Source organism: Polistes fuscatus, unplaced genomic scaffold (genome assembly GCF_010416935.1).
Source record: "Polistes fuscatus isolate 324 unplaced genomic scaffold, CU_Pfus_HIC Scaffold6, whole genome shotgun sequence".
In the NCBI taxonomy this organism is placed as follows: domain Eukaryota; kingdom Metazoa; phylum Arthropoda; class Insecta; order Hymenoptera; family Vespidae; genus Polistes; species Polistes fuscatus.
In genome coordinates this window covers 4,098,308-4,115,635 of record NW_025113140.1, presented here as the reverse complement: position 1 = coordinate 4,115,635, position 17,328 = coordinate 4,098,308, and the positions used below count along the sequence as shown (strand labels likewise).

The 17,328-nt window shown below is 27.5% G+C and overlaps 3 protein-coding genes and 1 long non-coding RNA gene across 4 annotated transcripts; 2 read left to right on the top strand and 2 right to left on the bottom strand.

Annotated features, from left to right (window-relative positions):
- The first annotated feature begins 5,693 nt into the window (after positions 1-5,693).
- On the top strand, positions 5,694-7,747 carry LOC122523235 (putative odorant receptor 92a). Its single transcript, XM_043644894.1, has 5 exons — positions 5,694-5,990; positions 6,227-6,633; positions 6,960-7,059; positions 7,150-7,251; positions 7,520-7,747. Exons 1-5 carry the CDS (start codon positions 5,694-5,696, stop codon positions 7,745-7,747), a joined length of 1,134 nt encoding a protein of 377 aa, XP_043500829.1.
- Positions 7,748-9,002: 1,255 nt separating this feature from the next.
- Positions 9,003-10,206, bottom strand: LOC122523234 (cytochrome P450 4V2-like). The gene is made up of 5 exons (XM_043644892.1): positions 10,161-10,206; positions 9,949-10,055; positions 9,801-9,869; positions 9,523-9,697; positions 9,003-9,166 (listed from the first exon to the last, which is right to left on the bottom strand). The coding sequence occupies exons 1-5, from the start codon at positions 10,204-10,206 to the stop codon at positions 9,003-9,005; spliced, it is 561 nt and encodes a 186-aa protein (XP_043500827.1).
- Positions 10,207-11,377: 1,171 nt separating this feature from the next.
- Positions 11,378-11,564, bottom strand: LOC122522817. The gene is made up of 2 exons (XR_006305173.1): positions 11,517-11,564; positions 11,378-11,443 (listed from the first exon to the last, which is right to left on the bottom strand). It is a non-coding gene; the product is annotated as an uncharacterized LOC122522817 (long non-coding RNA).
- A 3,492-nt stretch (positions 11,565-15,056) lies between these two features.
- LOC122523233 (putative odorant receptor 92a) lies at positions 15,057-15,878 on the top strand. The gene is made up of 5 exons (XM_043644891.1): positions 15,057-15,136; positions 15,213-15,316; positions 15,446-15,507; positions 15,592-15,750; positions 15,825-15,878. The coding sequence occupies exons 1-5, from the start codon at positions 15,057-15,059 to the stop codon at positions 15,876-15,878; spliced, it is 459 nt and encodes a 152-aa protein (XP_043500826.1).
- The last annotated feature ends 1,450 nt before the right edge of the window (positions 15,879-17,328 follow it).

Sequence of the window (17,328 nt, the reverse complement as noted above, 5' to 3'; positions counted from 1 at the left end):
TGAAAATATAACAAATATTAATATACAACTTGATGTAACCTTATCGCAATTACAAATATTAATCACTATTTATTTAAAATAATAATTAATTAATATTTTTACGGTAAAAAAATAATAATCTAAGAAATAAAAATGAAAAATGATTGTGATAAAGTTTTAACGAAGTAACACTAACAATCAATTATTTTCGTCTGGGTATTTAAATACACCTGACAATGTTCGTAAACATTTGGAAGCTTTGAGAATCGTAAAGTTCTGAGGTAATACGAGCCTCGTGCATAAACTTATCGGTCGAAAAAAATAGACAGGACCAAGCTGACGTGAGATTAAATCGTTTATACTTTTAATATTATATACCATTCTTCTAAAGGAACGTTGTTAACGAGATAAGTTAAACAATAAAAAGTCCTAATGGGAAAAGGTACGGAAGTCAACTCGTCAAACTTTTATGCGACAATGTAATCAACGTTTTATTTTTACGTTCTGTCTCTATTAAAGAAAAATATATTTTTTCTCTATTGTTTTTTATTATACGCGTAAAATAAAAATTTATTATTTTTTATTATCCGCAGATTAAAGTAGAATTTTTGGTCTATTAAAAAGTAACCTTTATAAAAAGAAAATACATTTTTTCTGTATTACAATAATAACAATAAAAATAATAGTAAAATACATATACTAAATATAAACTGTTTATGTAATATAATATTTTATTTTTAAAATAAATCAATTTTTTAATATTCTATAGTATGAATAATTGTAGACTCAAACAGTTGTTCTGCTTCAACTATATTTGCATTTTCCTTTTTTAAACAAATAAATTTTCTATCTTTATTCTTTCATCCATTTTCTACATCAAACACTTTTATCTACATTTACTATTTGCACTTTCCTTTTTAAAAAAAAAAGAAGATACATTTCCTTTCATTATTCTCTCACATTTTTGTAAATCGAACACATTTTTCTGCTTTTATTATTCGTACTTTTTATATTATTTTAAATTAAATTCTTTTACTTTCAATCCATGAAATAAAAATTATTTTATTTGCAACACATACCTGGATAAACACTTAATTCTTTTTTCTTCTACAGATAAAAGTAGAATTTCTTGTTAATTTTGAAGTATTTGAGAGAAAGATAGAGAAGTGTGTTCGATCGATGAAGTTAGAGAATCTTTTGTTAGCTTTTACTATTTGTATTCTTTCTCTCTCTCTCTCTCTCTTTCTCATGGTTGTTCGTTAACTCAGTAAAGTTGAAGTAACGAGAGAAACCATCTTACACTCTTATTGTACCAGACGACGATCGAAGTTTTTCTTTGGTTAATTAATTCCCACTTGATTTCACGAACACGTATATCTTGTAGAAAATACAATGATCTAGTTTGTCTCCCGTTTGACTGTTCGTTGTCGTTGACCAAACGAAGAAACTCAAAGAAAACAAACAAGATAGATAGGACAAACAAAGATAAAGAAAAACTATTTGAACGGAGTTATACTTTTAAAAATTAAAGAAAAATAAAAAGAAAAGATAATAAAGAACAAGATAAAGAGATAGAAAATTAGATTGTATAAAGTTTTCTTATCACTGCTTAAAAGGATTAGAAAATTATTGGAAACTCGAATTTTCATTAAAATTTTATCCAATAATTTAATACACGTACGTATACATCAATTTTTATTATGCAGAATTTCATCAGAATTGCGTAAGGATTTAGAAATGTTTATTTTATCACTTAAAATATTGCCCCATTATAATACAAATTTTAGAAAAATATTTTACTGTCACAATAAAAGTTGGTATGACTTTAGATTATATAAATCGATGTCAATGATTGGACTATGAATAATCGTTTAAAAATTACACGAAAATCGTATTAATGTTTTCATACGAGGAATACAAATATGTAATTTAAAACAAATATTTCTTGAATAATAGAGTTTTGAAAATTGTTTGAGAAATGTAAGAATATTAATTGAATAAATTGACAGTGTAATTTAATGATCTTCGAAACGTGACTACGCAAGATCAAACGTGAAAGATCCCAACTCCTAGGTCATTTTTCAAAATAGCAAAACTTTAGTAGGAAACACGTTTTCGAAATTCGTATTACAACGGAAATATTTCTAGTAAAATGGTCATTCGGTATAGTAAAAGTTTGTAAGAAAAAGTTCAGAATCTCTCTCTTTCTCACTCTTTCTCGAAATATATATATATATGAGATATCGTCGTAACATGCAATTTTCTTTAAAAGCGTATCTCTCCTATCGAAAGTTTCGTGATAAAACATTTTATTGGAGTCTTTCTTACATTGAATTTCAGGAAACAAAGACGGAAATTCACATTGGCAATAAATCACCTCTCGGAGAATCGATGATCCTTACAGTGGTTATGGTTTGTTGTATGGCTTCAGTATTGATGATACTCATACCAACAGCATTATATCAGTAAGTGTATTACAATTTAATCAACATGCTTATTTGATATAACGTAGAATAAAAGAAACAGATATATCAATATCTTACTCGTTTATCGATAACGTATACCTCAGTTATCGATATAAAAAAAAAGAGATTAGAATCCTATGTTGCTTTGAATTCTTTGATATTAGATTTATCAACGTTTACTTGTTGTATACCTTTTTTTGTTTGAAATATAATTTTATTTTTTATCATAAATTTAATTTATATTATCTGGTCTCTCGATCAAAGTTAATATAAAATTCCATATAAAAGTAATATTTATGTCATGCTATTATTATTGCAATATTATTTTCGGATGATTATCTCTTTATATTAAAAAATAAAATATATGTAAGAAGTATTTTATTATTAATCAAATTTTATATTGAATTAATTAATATACAGGGTGTCATATAACTGGTGGTACAAGCCAACAGTTATACGAACAAATTATATTCTACATTTTTAAGTATCATATGATCATATTCTGCTGTCTTACACCATCAATTTCAAGACACTCGGTATAAGCTGGTTTTCAGTATCAGATATTTTTACATTTAAATCTAAATTTGTTAATAACCGGCTCAAAAGTTTTATTATTTAATATCTAAATGAATACCAAACTATTATCATATACTTAAAATAAATACTTTTAATTTTCATTTAATCTAATTACATTTTAATTTTTTGTTTTTTTTGTTACAGTAAATATTGTATTAAAAAGAACAGCGATGATGCAATCTAATGAAATGCATTAAAAAAAGAAAAAATGCGGACACGAAGCTTTAACTCGCGCAACTATTTTTACGAGCAAAAAGAAAAAGAAAGGAAACAAAATTAAGAACATTTTTCGATTGTAAAAAATAAAAGAACGTAAGAAGAGGATAGGAGGGAGGATTGGAGAGGAAACGAAAACGGGAAGGGTGGGCGGGCGAATTGGAAGGAGGGGGCGGGGGCAAAGGGGAAATTTTGGCGACGACACGAAATCGTAAGCTCAATAAATCGAGGAGAATTAATCGTATATCGTAGACGGGAACAAATACGAATTCGATAATTAATCCGTTGATCGGTTTTATGACTCTCCGTTTGAACGACACTTCTCTACTGCTTGTACTGGTGTTGGTGGTGGTGGTAGTGGTGGTGCTATTGCTCGTACAGATCGTACGTTTTCTCTTTATCCGTTCGTTCTTGTTTTAACTTCGGCCATTTGGCAACGAACGCTGATAATGGGACAGCGAGGTAGCCGTACGAACGATTTCATCGAACGATCCCGATTATTTTGGATGAAATGCTGTGTATAACCGGCCGAATAACAATAAGCCGAAACGTGCAACTCTAGTTTCTATCGAATCCACAAAACGACTAACTCGCTACTGTTATGTCGACAGTAATTTAGAGATGTTTCTAATACGATTATTGTTTTGGTTGTTAACATAAATTTACATTCGAATGATGATAACAAATTTAGGACAAAATAAAATCCATTAGATTGATCTAGGTGAATAAAGTATTATATTTATATTCGTATTTTGTATATTTCATCAACGAATTAGTAGAACAACGGATAATTCAAACATGTTTTTAATAAGATTATTTGTATTGGTGTTTAAGATAAATTTATAATATACGAATGATAAAGTATAATTTGTAATCGGGTCAATCAATGTTTAACGTGTCAAACTTTTTCAATATTGTGTAACATATTTTAATAGATATGGTAACATTAATTTATAGATTTTTCTAATACGATTATCGTTTACATATTAGTATACATTTCTATTCCGAATATAAAATATTTGAAATATTTTCATTAATACGAATAGCATAGAAAATTAATAGTATATCATAAAATCATTGAAACGTACATAATTACAGTAAAACATTACTGAAAACTAATTGAAAAAAAAACAACAAGAAAATTCAAATACTTCTCTTCTAAATTTTGAAAATAATGAATACTTCTAATGTGAAATTCTGTGATAACATAAGCACGAATACGTATATGATTACATAATTTCTAAAAAATTGAGAACATTATATGTATATAACATTTTCATAAGCTTACATTTTATGCATAGAATATCAAAGATAATATCAGCGAATAAAATTTGTCTAGATTATTTACACAAAATTTATACATACACTAGACAGATTCGAAATACCGAAGTAGGGCGGTGTCAGTTCTTTGTTTATTTCCGTCCAGAGTATCACGTGTCACATATTTTCCTATACGAATATTCCTTTCTCCAACTCGATCGAAATTCTCTACTACTTTATCAATTATTATTACATAAACTAAAATGTACTTTAATCAATTAATAGTAGTTCTACTCTATATGGTATCTCATAAAATTTAAATCATTAAACTTTGATCGATATTTTGTACTCTATATAGTTTTCAAATTTTATTTAAAAAATTGGAAATATTATTCTTCAAAATCAGCATCAAGTATTATTTTTGCAGATCGATAACAAGAAGAAGATTGTAATGAAGTAATTTTTGGTTCATTTAAAAAAAGTTAATTATAAAATATGTTATATTTTTAGGTTTATCAAGAAAAATTAAAGAAATTTCATTACGTTTTCAAATATTTGTTTGTAATTTCGAATACAGGGAATGAATTTTAAGTAGTACGAACAGGGAATACCTTATACGGTTAGACATTTTTTTAAATGTACACTATATAAATTAAGATAAAATATATGATTTTATTGTTATTAAAGATGATGTTAAAATAATACAATTAACCGAATGAACAACGTAGACGAGAAAGTCACGTTTTAGGTATTTAGATATTCTAGATAATTTGCACAAGAGGATATTACAAACTGAAATATACCTTGTCGTAAAACGAACTGAACTAACTTCACTTTCCAACCTTACATATCCTTAAATATGTAAATGTTTGAAACCAAGAGAAAGAGAACAGTAACAGCTGACTGTAGATTTACACAAATAAATGATAATTAGACAAAAATAGGAAGTAACTGGAAATGCATAGTGCAAGAATACTTCCTACTTCTTGGAAAATTCGATAAATTCTTGTTCAGGCAAGGATATGAAAACTTAGATTCTGCTTCTAAGAGAAGACAAAGAAGACTATAATTTATTCATCGATCAATCGGCAAAGCATTTACGTTTCAGAATTCTAGCTTTAGTATAGAAAATGATGAAGATAAAGAAGGGTTGAATTCATGTGTTCACATTTACTTTCTAAATTATTTTTCATCGTAATGCATGTGCCTAAGGTCAGTCCAGAGTGTGCATTGAAATTTACTAAACTTGGTGTATCACCATTGGGTTGTTGGCCGCCATCAATAAACGCTACCAAAAAGGAACTTATATTTCGTGAAATCAGATGGTGGATATCGTTCTTAATTATTTTATTATTTTTATTCGCTGAAATGTATGGAATATGCAAACATTATCAAGATTCGATGATAGTGACACAATCAATTTGTTTTTGTATGGGTTCCTCACAAATTGGGATTAAAATGATTATTATTAAAAGTCAATCATCGAGACTTCAGGTAAATCATTGATTTATTAAATTAAATACACATTTGTCCCTTGATTTATGACAAAAACATATAATAATCAGATAAATTAAATCCAACAAAAATTTCTAACGTGCTAATTTAAATTGTGTATGATAAAAGAACAAATCACGAATTAACGGTAACGCGTATAAATCAAGGGACATATATTCGTTAAAAAAAATAAAATAAAAAATAAGAAAAAAGAAAATGAAAAATATGACTCGTAGATGGTAACCATTGAGATGGAAGACTTCATCAAAAAGATGAACACCTTTGAGAGAACGATCCTGCAGAGATACGTTGACAAAAGTGCCATGTTTCATCTTATGATGACATTTAGTTATTACACGATTTGCGTGGCCTTCATCATGGGACCTATAATATTACCACGTCCATTTCCAACTTTTGCAGAATATCCGTTCGAAGTAAAATCTCACCCGATTTACGAAATCATTTATTTGCACCAAGCATTCGTTGGGATCCAAGCAGCCGTTGGTGTGACTATTGATTGTCAGGTTGCTTTTTTACTTTGGTTTACAGGAGCTAGATTTGAAATGTTAACGATTCGATTAAATAATATCACCAATGAACGCGAATTAAGATCTTGTATTAAATTGCATGTCTATTTATTAAGGTAATTTTTTATTAAAGTATATGTTCGTTTGTTGTTAATAGTTTATATTGATATTTTGCAACATTGTTAATTAATATTTTAAATTGGTATCGTTGAGTCGTGAGTTAAGATTTGTTTTTTTTTTTTTATCATTTTTAACCCTCAATGTAAGTAAATCAGCATTGTTGAGTCACGAATAAAAATTGTTCAATATTTTATTAATTATAATTTTAAGTTAACATTGTTGGATCGTCCTTTAAAATTTTAATAATAAACCCTTATACTGTGAAATAATTAATATTAATTAGAAATATATTTGTGTTTACGTATTATCTCAAATTTTCCAGATATGCAGAAAATGTTGTTAAATCGATTCGTTTCATCATACTCACCAGTATTGGTGTTTCATCCATATGCATAGTGTTCGGTGGAGTGGAATTTCTCTTTGTTAGTTATTTTTTTTCTTTTCGTTAATTTTTTTTTTGTTTTCTTTTCTTCCATTGAATTGTTGGAATTAATGATTGGTTATCGCAACAGGCAGATTCGATAACACTGAAACTTCAATTCATTTCATTGATAGCTGGATCGATCTTTGAATTGTTTTTATGCTGCAGACCTTCAGATAATCTGATAGAAAAGGTAAATAAATTTACGTAGTTAATTTTATAATAACCATCAATTCGATCAATTTTTAATTTTACATTTAAAGTACAATAATAAAAAAACAAATCACAAATATAATCTTTTGTTACAATTTATATCAATTAAATATTGTATAGAAAAAAATAATTTTATGTACTCACACGTCAATGATGAATTGCAGTATACAAAAATTATGAAATTAATATTCTTGAATTTAATATAAAAAAAAAAATTACTAATTATTTATTTATTTATTGGATTGCAGAGTTCAGCAATGGGATTAGCGGCATACGAATCTAATTGGATCAACAAATCCCCAAAAATAAAAAGAAATCTATATTTTTTAATGCAAAGATCTCAAAAACCTATGATTATAGCGATCGGTGGTATTTTACCTCCGTTCTCCTTAGAGTATTATCTATCGGTAAGATACACAACCAGGATAACTTCAAATGCTGAGTGCAAAGTACATAGCATTAAAAAGTTTGAATAGAACCTCAACAGCTAAAAAAAATGAATAAACGCTTTTAATTGCTAGCTATCTGCTAATTTAAAATCCATAGTTGCTAACTTTATTATTTCATTATTTAATTAGTTATTAATAATTACAAATGTGGAAACGTCATGAGTGGGAGATATGTTATACGCATGCGCAACCACGAATTCAAGGCGTAAACGAATTTTAAAAAGAATCTCCCACCGATGACGTTTCCATATTTGTAATTGTAAAAAAGTTAGCAATTATGGATTTTAAATAAGCATTTTGTTAGCAATTTAGCGCACTTATTCATTTTTTTCTACTGTTACAAACTACGTTGCTTTACTTAGAAATAAAAACAAAAGTTTTCACATTTTCAATTATTAATAACTAATTAAATATTTAATTAAAGAAGTTAGCAATTATGGATTTTGAATTAGCAAATAGCTAGCAATTAAATGCACTTATTCATTTTTTTCAGCTGTTGAGATTTTATGCTAACTTTTTAATACTGAATCTAACAAAAGATTATTTTATTATCATTCAAGTGGTGAAACAGGTTCATTTTATCATCAAATAATAGAAAACAGTAAACTAACTACGATAACATAAGATATCCAACTCATTAGCTGATAAAAATAAACAGTATTTAATAACTATAAATAATGTTGCTAACTATTTGCAAAAAATACAAAAGAACATAGAAGCTCACAAGTCCCAATTATTATCTAACAAGATTCATCTTACTATTAGTTAGTTTCCTTCTAATGTATGCTAGGTATAAGAGATTAACTAGACGAAATTTGGATATTGGTAAAATACAAGCTGTTTGCCTATCACGGGCCTTTGGACTATATTTTCCAAATTAAATTCGAAAAAAAAGCTTCCTCTTTTTTTTCTTTTTTGATTTATTATTGTTAACACGTTGACTGCCGGCACTTTTTACGTGATTTTTCTACCACACCTACACTTTTTTTCTATTATAAGTATATAAGAATAAATTCAAATATCCTCATTATAACCAATTTACCGATAAAAATAATTTAAGTATCACTCGAGTTATTTTGCAATATACTGAATTTTTATTTCAATGTGTTCATTTTTCAGTTTATTTGTGAAATTGCATCTTTTATGATTAGGAATACGAATACCGATATCCTAATAAAAAACTAGAAACGTATAGTATTAGGAATTTATTTTTAATTTGCACGGTTATTTATATATTACAATTGTTTGATTAGGAACATAATAATGACAACAATGATAAATATTATCTCTTTTTAAATCTCAAGAATATAGTTTCAGCAGGTTTCGCAATAATATTGAATTTTAAGTTAACATTTTCAACTGGTACAGGTTCGTCTATTTGAACAATAAATTTTCTCAATACAGTAGCAGCTATTGCCTTCATTTTGGTCATAGCAAATATTTGAGCTGAAAAAGCAATATTTAATAAAAACGTACTTAGTTGATCGACTATTTAGATTACTATTTCAAGAATGCATAAACATGAGCTTTTACCTATGCATCCTCTTTTCCCAAAGCCGAACGGAAGAAAACATTTAGAGTTATAATTTCCAGGCAAGAACCGATCCGGATCAAATCTTAAAGGATCAGCCCAATATTTAGCTTTTCGGTGAAGTGAAAATATTATAAAAAATATTTCACAGTTTTTTGGAAATATCACATTGTTGTTCACTTAATAAAATAAATAAATATATATTATTACTACATAAGACAGTAATATCAATAGAAAAAAAAAAAAAATTTCTTATTCTATGTAAAAATACCTTTTGCATCGCGATATAGAGTTCGCCCGAAAAGTGGTGCAGGAGGAAAAAGACGTAATGTCTCTTTGATGACTCGTTCTAAATATTTCATTATCTTAGTATCTTCCATTGTAATAGGAACATCCTTTGGATCGCTAGAGCCGTACATATCGTACAACTCTTCGTATACTTGATTCTGAAATCGAAAAAGCCGAATACATGATACATGTTTTGTATGAAAATAAAATTGATTTTCAAAAGATAATAACTAATAATGCTTAAGTGTTATCTGCGCGTACTTGAATATCCGGAAACGTGGCCAACATTAAAAATAAAAATGTTAATGCAGTAGCAACAGTATCACTTCCCTAAAAATTAATACAAATTGTTTTTTACTTTTACCGAATGAAAAAAAATTTTAAATAATCTTAAATAAATTCATCTTACTGTAAAAACCATTGTATTTATTTCATCACGAATATCTGCCTCCGAATATTCTCCGGTCTCGTAAAAGGATTTAAATATTGCATCTAAAAATGGACTGGTATCTTTTCCTTTATTTAAAGGAGAATAATAATATTTTATTTATTGTTATTATAAAAGGTACTCATCCATAAATTCATTACTAAAAGAATATTTTTTAAAACGATTATTCTTACTTGCATGTGGATCTTTTCCTTCCCGGGTAAAGTTATCTTCATTCATTGAATCCTTCTTTTTCCTTATAATCTTCACGAATAAAAGTTATATACATGAATAAAGTATTATTTTATTTCAAACTAATATTATTTTTTAATATTAGACAATTTAAAACAAGAATAGTTTGTTGGTATTTTTACCTCGTTTGTTATTTTTTTAAAGGAGGAAATTATTTCTTGTAGCCGTTTTCCCATAGATGAATTGTTAAATATAATATTTGGATGTAACCAGAATTTCATTATTCTTGTTATAGATATGTCCATCGCTCTAAATAAAAATAAAATTCACAATAAGAAGACAAATATGCAATAATATTAGATTATATTATAAATTTAAAAATATTCTTCTGATTATTACTCCGACATATATTCATCAAGTTTGCAATCCGGATTGCTCTGCAAATTTAAATCACTTTCCAATAGGCCATCTGTCAGTAAAAAAAAAAAAATTTTTAGAAAATTATAAAAAATGTGCTCATACATATTTTTTAGAATTTCCAAGTCTCACCATATATTATATCCAGCGTACATAAATGTACGTAATGCATAATGTCTACGTTTTTTCCGTTTGTAGTTTCTAAAATATTAGCTAGTCTGTTTGAATTTTTTATTATTGAGTCCATATAAGTCGAAACTTCTTTGAATGCTGGATTTAAGATTGTTCGATGTATGTTCCATATTGATGCTTTAAATAAGAGAATATGTCTTAATTTTAATACTTATAGTGTCTTTTTTATATATTTTAATTAAAAAATAGGAAAAGAGAGATCCTCATATATACATGTATGGGTGTGTAGATGTTATATGCAATCATAAAAAAAAAACTATTTTTTCCAGTAGTCTTCTGATAGACTTACTTAAATAATACTGTATTATAATTGGGTATAAATAGTTTTCTTTTTATTAATTAAGAAGAAAGCATGTGAACGTATAGTTTACCTGGTGCAGTAAATAATCCATTACCCAAAATATTTTTTGCAAAGTTATATACAGAACTTTTTTCATAACCGTAAGAACTTTTTGATAGAATCTAAAAAGGAAACAAAAAATTGATATAAAAAAAAAAGCCGAAATAAAAGATATTCTAATTCGGGGAAATCGTTTCTAAAGAAGTGCAGTAAATTTGATAAATCTTACCTCAATGTTTTCAGGATCATCAAAGCCAACGAGTAATTTTGGGCCTATCCACAGTCGCCACGGCGAAGAATAGTTTGTAGACATGTTTATTAATTTTTGAGTTATATCTAATTGTAAGATAAATTTATTGAATAGAAGTCGTATAAATATAGATATTATAAATAATAAATACAAATATACCTTTCATATCACCAAGTAATATATTCAGATTTCCAATCAATGGATATGCTTTATGCCCAGAAAATTTTTTTACTATAATATTTTATATTCACGAAATTTATCTGATATATATTTGATTAAATAAAATAACAGTATTATTATAACTGTAGGAGCAATAAATTTAGTAACATACAGCATGTTTAATTAATTAAATTATAAACTATAAAACAAGTTAAAATAGTTTTAAAATACTACTAGATTTTCTCTTGTATGCTAAGATCAGATATTAAGTTGATACTTCACAGCGACTTCTTGTATCTTTTGTTTCTTAACAGAAAATAGGAGAGAATCATCAAACGGGAGCCTATTTAAGCAAAACCAATATAGTACTTTATCAAGGTTTCAAGGATACCGTCAACACGTATAGAGAAAATTAGACAAAAAAATCTATTTTATCAATTCATTTATTCCGTAATAATATTATTTTACATAATCACAATTTTTACATAATTTACATATTTTACATAATATTATTATTTGCGTAGTTTTCAAAAGTAGAAGAAGTTAAACGGTGTTATAAACATAGTTTTTTCTTAAAGAAATCTTGTTTTCTTCCTCTCCTTCTGTTTGACCTTGTATTATGCTAATAAAGTGGATGCTAATAAACGAGATACATTAAATGAGATGCAAGAAATGTTTCAATTAAAGGTCAGATTGAAATAACTTTATTTTTCATTATTATTATATAAAAGTATCGATTAGTTTTAATTAATCGAGAAAAAAATACATAGTTTATTTGTTTTTATAAAATGTTAAATTAGTTTTATTGAAATGTTAAATAAATGTTCTAGACAAATATTTCTTTGATAGCACGTCTTTTTCTCGCACGATTTGTTATTTACTTCTGTTACGTGTTTTATTACACTATCTTGTCTGACAATGATTCAATAGAAATTCGTTAGAAAATTATTGTTACATAAAAACGTAATAGTCCGAGATCCAGTGGCCAGAAAACTGTATGTAATTTTCCAAAATCCAAAATTCGTTCTGTCAATCTCTCATATCTACTATACATTAGGCGGAAACTAACTAAGCTCGGCGGTGGTCCACATGGTGTCACTTAGGTAGCGTTGTTGGAAAATTTAAACCAACTTCTAGAGCATTTTACCAAAGCTGTCATCTTGATATTTTATTTTTTACTATTATTATTATGCAGAAACAATAATTGCAGACAATTGTGACGGTTTTGTAGGTAAAACAGACAGTTTTGAAAGTGCCAAAAAAAAAAAATATCAAATGTTCTCCGTAGCTCTGGTTCTTAAGATATTTAATATTGGAAACATTTACTTACAGAAGTTTTTATCTATATTGACCGATATTAACCCTGGTGGGGGTTTGCTTGCACCTATTCACACGGACGCATTCCTCTGTCATAATCAGTTCCACGAGGATTCCAAGAAGTCGCACCGGCGAAGGCTACACTTACGTCCTTCGCGCAGTGACATTCGCGCAGGATATTTAAACAAATTCTGAAACCGAAGAACTCTTACAACTTTTCCTCAGCTTGAACATAATACTTTGGTATCCTATAGAATATCAAATTACTATTTAAGCAACGTTGAAAAGAATACATTATTGTGCACAGGCACAGACAGACATACGGACCCCCCCCCCCTAAACAACCTAACTAATTAAATATTTAATTAAAAAAGTTAGCAATTATAGATTTTGAATTAGCAAATAGCTAGTAATTAAATGCACTTATTCATTTTTTTCAGCTGTTGAGGTTCTATGCCAACTTTTTAATGCTAAAGTACACATAGAAAATTTCATTCACTCCTTTGGTAAAAGATACTTCCATTCTATCAATGAAATCGATAATACAGTATTCGCAGTTTGCACGAATACAAAGTAATACGAATTTCCATTCGTCGGTATTTCTACAATCATAAATGAGAGAGAGATCAAATAATTATTATTTTAATATTTAACACAAATGAGATTGATATAATAAATCTTTTTTTATTTGCAGTTTTTAAATGTATCCTTCCGATACTTTACAACGATCCGAGCCGTTTTCATAAAATAATATTTAAAAAATATATGAAACATTGTCGAGAGAGACTCTAAAAAATTAATAATATAAATGACGTAAATATAATATTTAAACTAGACTTACATAATTAAAAATAACAAATGTGTTAATGTAAATATGAAATATTTTCAAAAAATAAATAACATTTTATTTCTATTTCTACGATCACTTTAATAACTTCTTATCTTCATCCTTGTATTCTTTATTCATACATAAATTCGAATATTCAACAATATAAATTCGATTTTAAAAAAAAAAGTCAGCAATGTAGAATGAATGAACTACATTTCATTGTAGAAAGAAAAACGTTAAGTTACAAACTAAATTCTACCGTTATACAATCTAAATAATTATTTATTCTTCTTTCTCCGTGTTAGAATTTTCCAACTGTAAAATAACACGTAAGAAAACTTATGCGAAGGTAAAAGGGCAGGAAGAATCGCTTATCTACTCGGAACACAATAATTTAAGATAATTATAGATACGTGTTGCAAGATACGTGTAGCGTGCAAAGAACACCTGACTAATTTATAATCCCTTTGACGATTGGAAATAGTGAAAACACATTTCAAGAGAGAATTCAAAATTAGAGTTTACGTAAGAATATCGAACGGACGATAAACAGGACTATTTTTCAATCATTCGTTAAAATCATACAAATTCTGAACAACATATCAAACCTTCATGAACATTGAACAATTTTTTATTCGCGTTAAAGATTCTGATCAGATTATCAAATCGGTCAGATGAAAAAAAAAATAAATACAAATTATATTATCACGAAGTATACTGCAGAAGATGCGTTAAAATTTACTAAAAGCAGCGTCGCTTTATTAATTTCATGGCTACCACCGATAAACGAATCAAAAACCAAATTGTTCTTTCTCGATATATATTTTAGCATATCATTTATCTCAGCTCAAACGATTTTAATCGCATTGGTGAACACGATATACGCTTATCGGGATAATGTAGAAATTATAATACAAACAGCTTGCTCATGCTCGGCTATTATAGAAATGAGCATAAAAATGATTACTTGTAGAGCACAACGTTTCAGTTTGCTAGTATATTAAAATGATATGTTCATTTGATCAAACGTATTTTTATATAAAACGAAATTTTAGTAAATAATTTGTCATCGTTTTTAATCAATAATCACGGAAATGGAAAATATCATCAAACTAGCTAAACCAAATGAAAAAACAATTTTAGAAAAATACGCGAACAATGTACGCCGTTACACTTGTACCTCACTTTTGGATTTTATTTAGCCGGTATCAAGTTTATCCTGGGACCAATATATCTACCGCAATCGTTACCAACTTTTAGCGTTTATCCTTTCGACATAGAACCACATCCAATATACGAATTTATTTATTTTCAACACACTGTTGCTGCTTTACAATCATGCGCAGGTGCTTCGATTGATTGTTTTATTTTGGTTTGCTGATGCAACATTTGAAATGTTGCAAATTGAAATAGCAAATACTGTAAACGAATATGATCTCAAAGGATGTATACTGAAACATCGTCATATTTTCAGGTAATTTTTATCATTAATATAAATTAAATATTATATTTTTATTTAACGATTAAGTAATCTTATGATTTCCGTACAGTTATGCAGAAAATGTGATCAAAATTGCACGTTTTGTGATTCTAACTACTGCTGGTATTGCGATAACATTAATTGAGTTTGGTGGATTCTTATTAGTTTATGTTAGTAACATTTGATATAAAATTATTTTAAATAATTAGTAGCATGACATTAAATATTCAATTATAATTTATTTTCGTAATTTTGAAAGTATAATAATATTTGTATTAATCAAATTTCAATTCTTCGTTTTAGATGTCGTCGCTATTATTCAATTATTTGTTAACTCGTATTCGGTTGGAAATTTAATTGAAATGGTATAATTAGTTCACATGTTAAAATAATCATAAATATAATTAATCTGTATAGTTGATTATTTTAATAATAATTTTTTATGAAAGAGTTCTGCGACTGGATCAGCAGTTTATAATTTAAATTGGGTTGAAAAATTACAAAAGATGTCGAAAAACATACTTTTTCTCATTCAAAGATCTCAAAAACCAGTTATTATCAGGATTAATGGATTTTTACCAATATTATCTTCATCTTATTATATGTCGGTAGGTTCGCATTATTTGTAAAATTGTATTAATATTACTCATAAACACAAATAATATTATTTTGAATATTTCAGTTCCTGTCCTCGTCATTCTCATATTTCATGACAATGAGAGCTCTAATTAATTAAACATTTAAATGTTTACTATTTCTGTATTAATACACATGTAGAATCTATAATGATGGAAACGTAGAAATGTTAATCAAAAATTAGTTTTCAATAATAACAATCATTCGAATATCATTTTCCTATTTCATATAAAAAGTATCAACATAAATATGTATTTAATGAAAAATTAAGAAAAATAATTGAAACTGTTGATAAAATAATCGAATTCGATGTAAAAAGAAATTCTTAGTTTTTAATTAAACTTAATATCCAAAGATATATGCTACTTGAAGGAAATGAGAACAACCGAACGACTTTTAACATTTCTTGGCCTTTGAAAGATCTTCTTATAGTTTGAACAAAAATAACGTTCGTGCTCTTGCAAGTAAATCGTAACTGGAGAAAAACGTAAACGAAGTTATATCTTAAATCGTTCGTTCCTGAACATTCGAAAAATCTACGAATCGTAAAATTGCATCATATTGAAACTCGTAGATACATAAGTATAAACTCGAGAACGTGTATATGCTCGTATACTGTGATACGGTTACTCGCTTCTCGAATATAATCCTCCTTCTTCGCACGACCTAACACTCCGACCAACTTTTAACACAAATGTCGTGCAACTGAAATCTCACTTTATTGCCAATCTTTGGATATTTCACTTTCCTATGCAAACGACATATTCAACTCGGCATTATAAGAATCACTGTAACAAAAATCAATGTTCTAATTGTATATACAAGAAAGAGAGAAATTTATTATTCTCCTACTCTAAATTCTTTAATCATTTTATATTTAAAAAATCCAAATACAATAGAAATTAATAAATAACACTTTTGATAATTAATTATACTATATGAATATGTTTTATGCATTTATTCTGATACGTTTATGAATAACAAAAATATCTTTAGAAATATTACTAATTGTAAGATGAACGAAAAGTTCGATACCAAAAGAAAATTTCCTCGAATCCAATAAAAAAAATTACTTTTAATTTATGTTATTGTAAACCTTGACACACATTTCAAAAATTTGTTCTAAACAAAAATGATCTCTCAACTGTCTGTTTCCACATATAAGAAAAAGGAGAACTCGCTCATCGTATACTTGGAATTACCACTTCTTAATAATGCGAGAAAAAGACATGTATCGACTATCAAAGTGAAACAATGAAAGATGTAATTACGAAGGATGATACAACGTTATTTACTTATTAATGCAAAAGAACTCGACGAAGGCAGATACGGAAGAAACCGCTTGACCCCTTTCCACATAATAATTTATGATAATAACAGATATGTGTAAGAAACGAAACATAGCGTGTAAAGAACTTCTGTCTGATTTATTACCTTCATCGAGTGGTGATAATAGAAACTAGGTGTTATGGAGAGAATTTGAGATGAGGATTTACGTAAGAATATCGAACGAACAATAAACGAGAATTTCGTTGAATAATTTGTTGAAG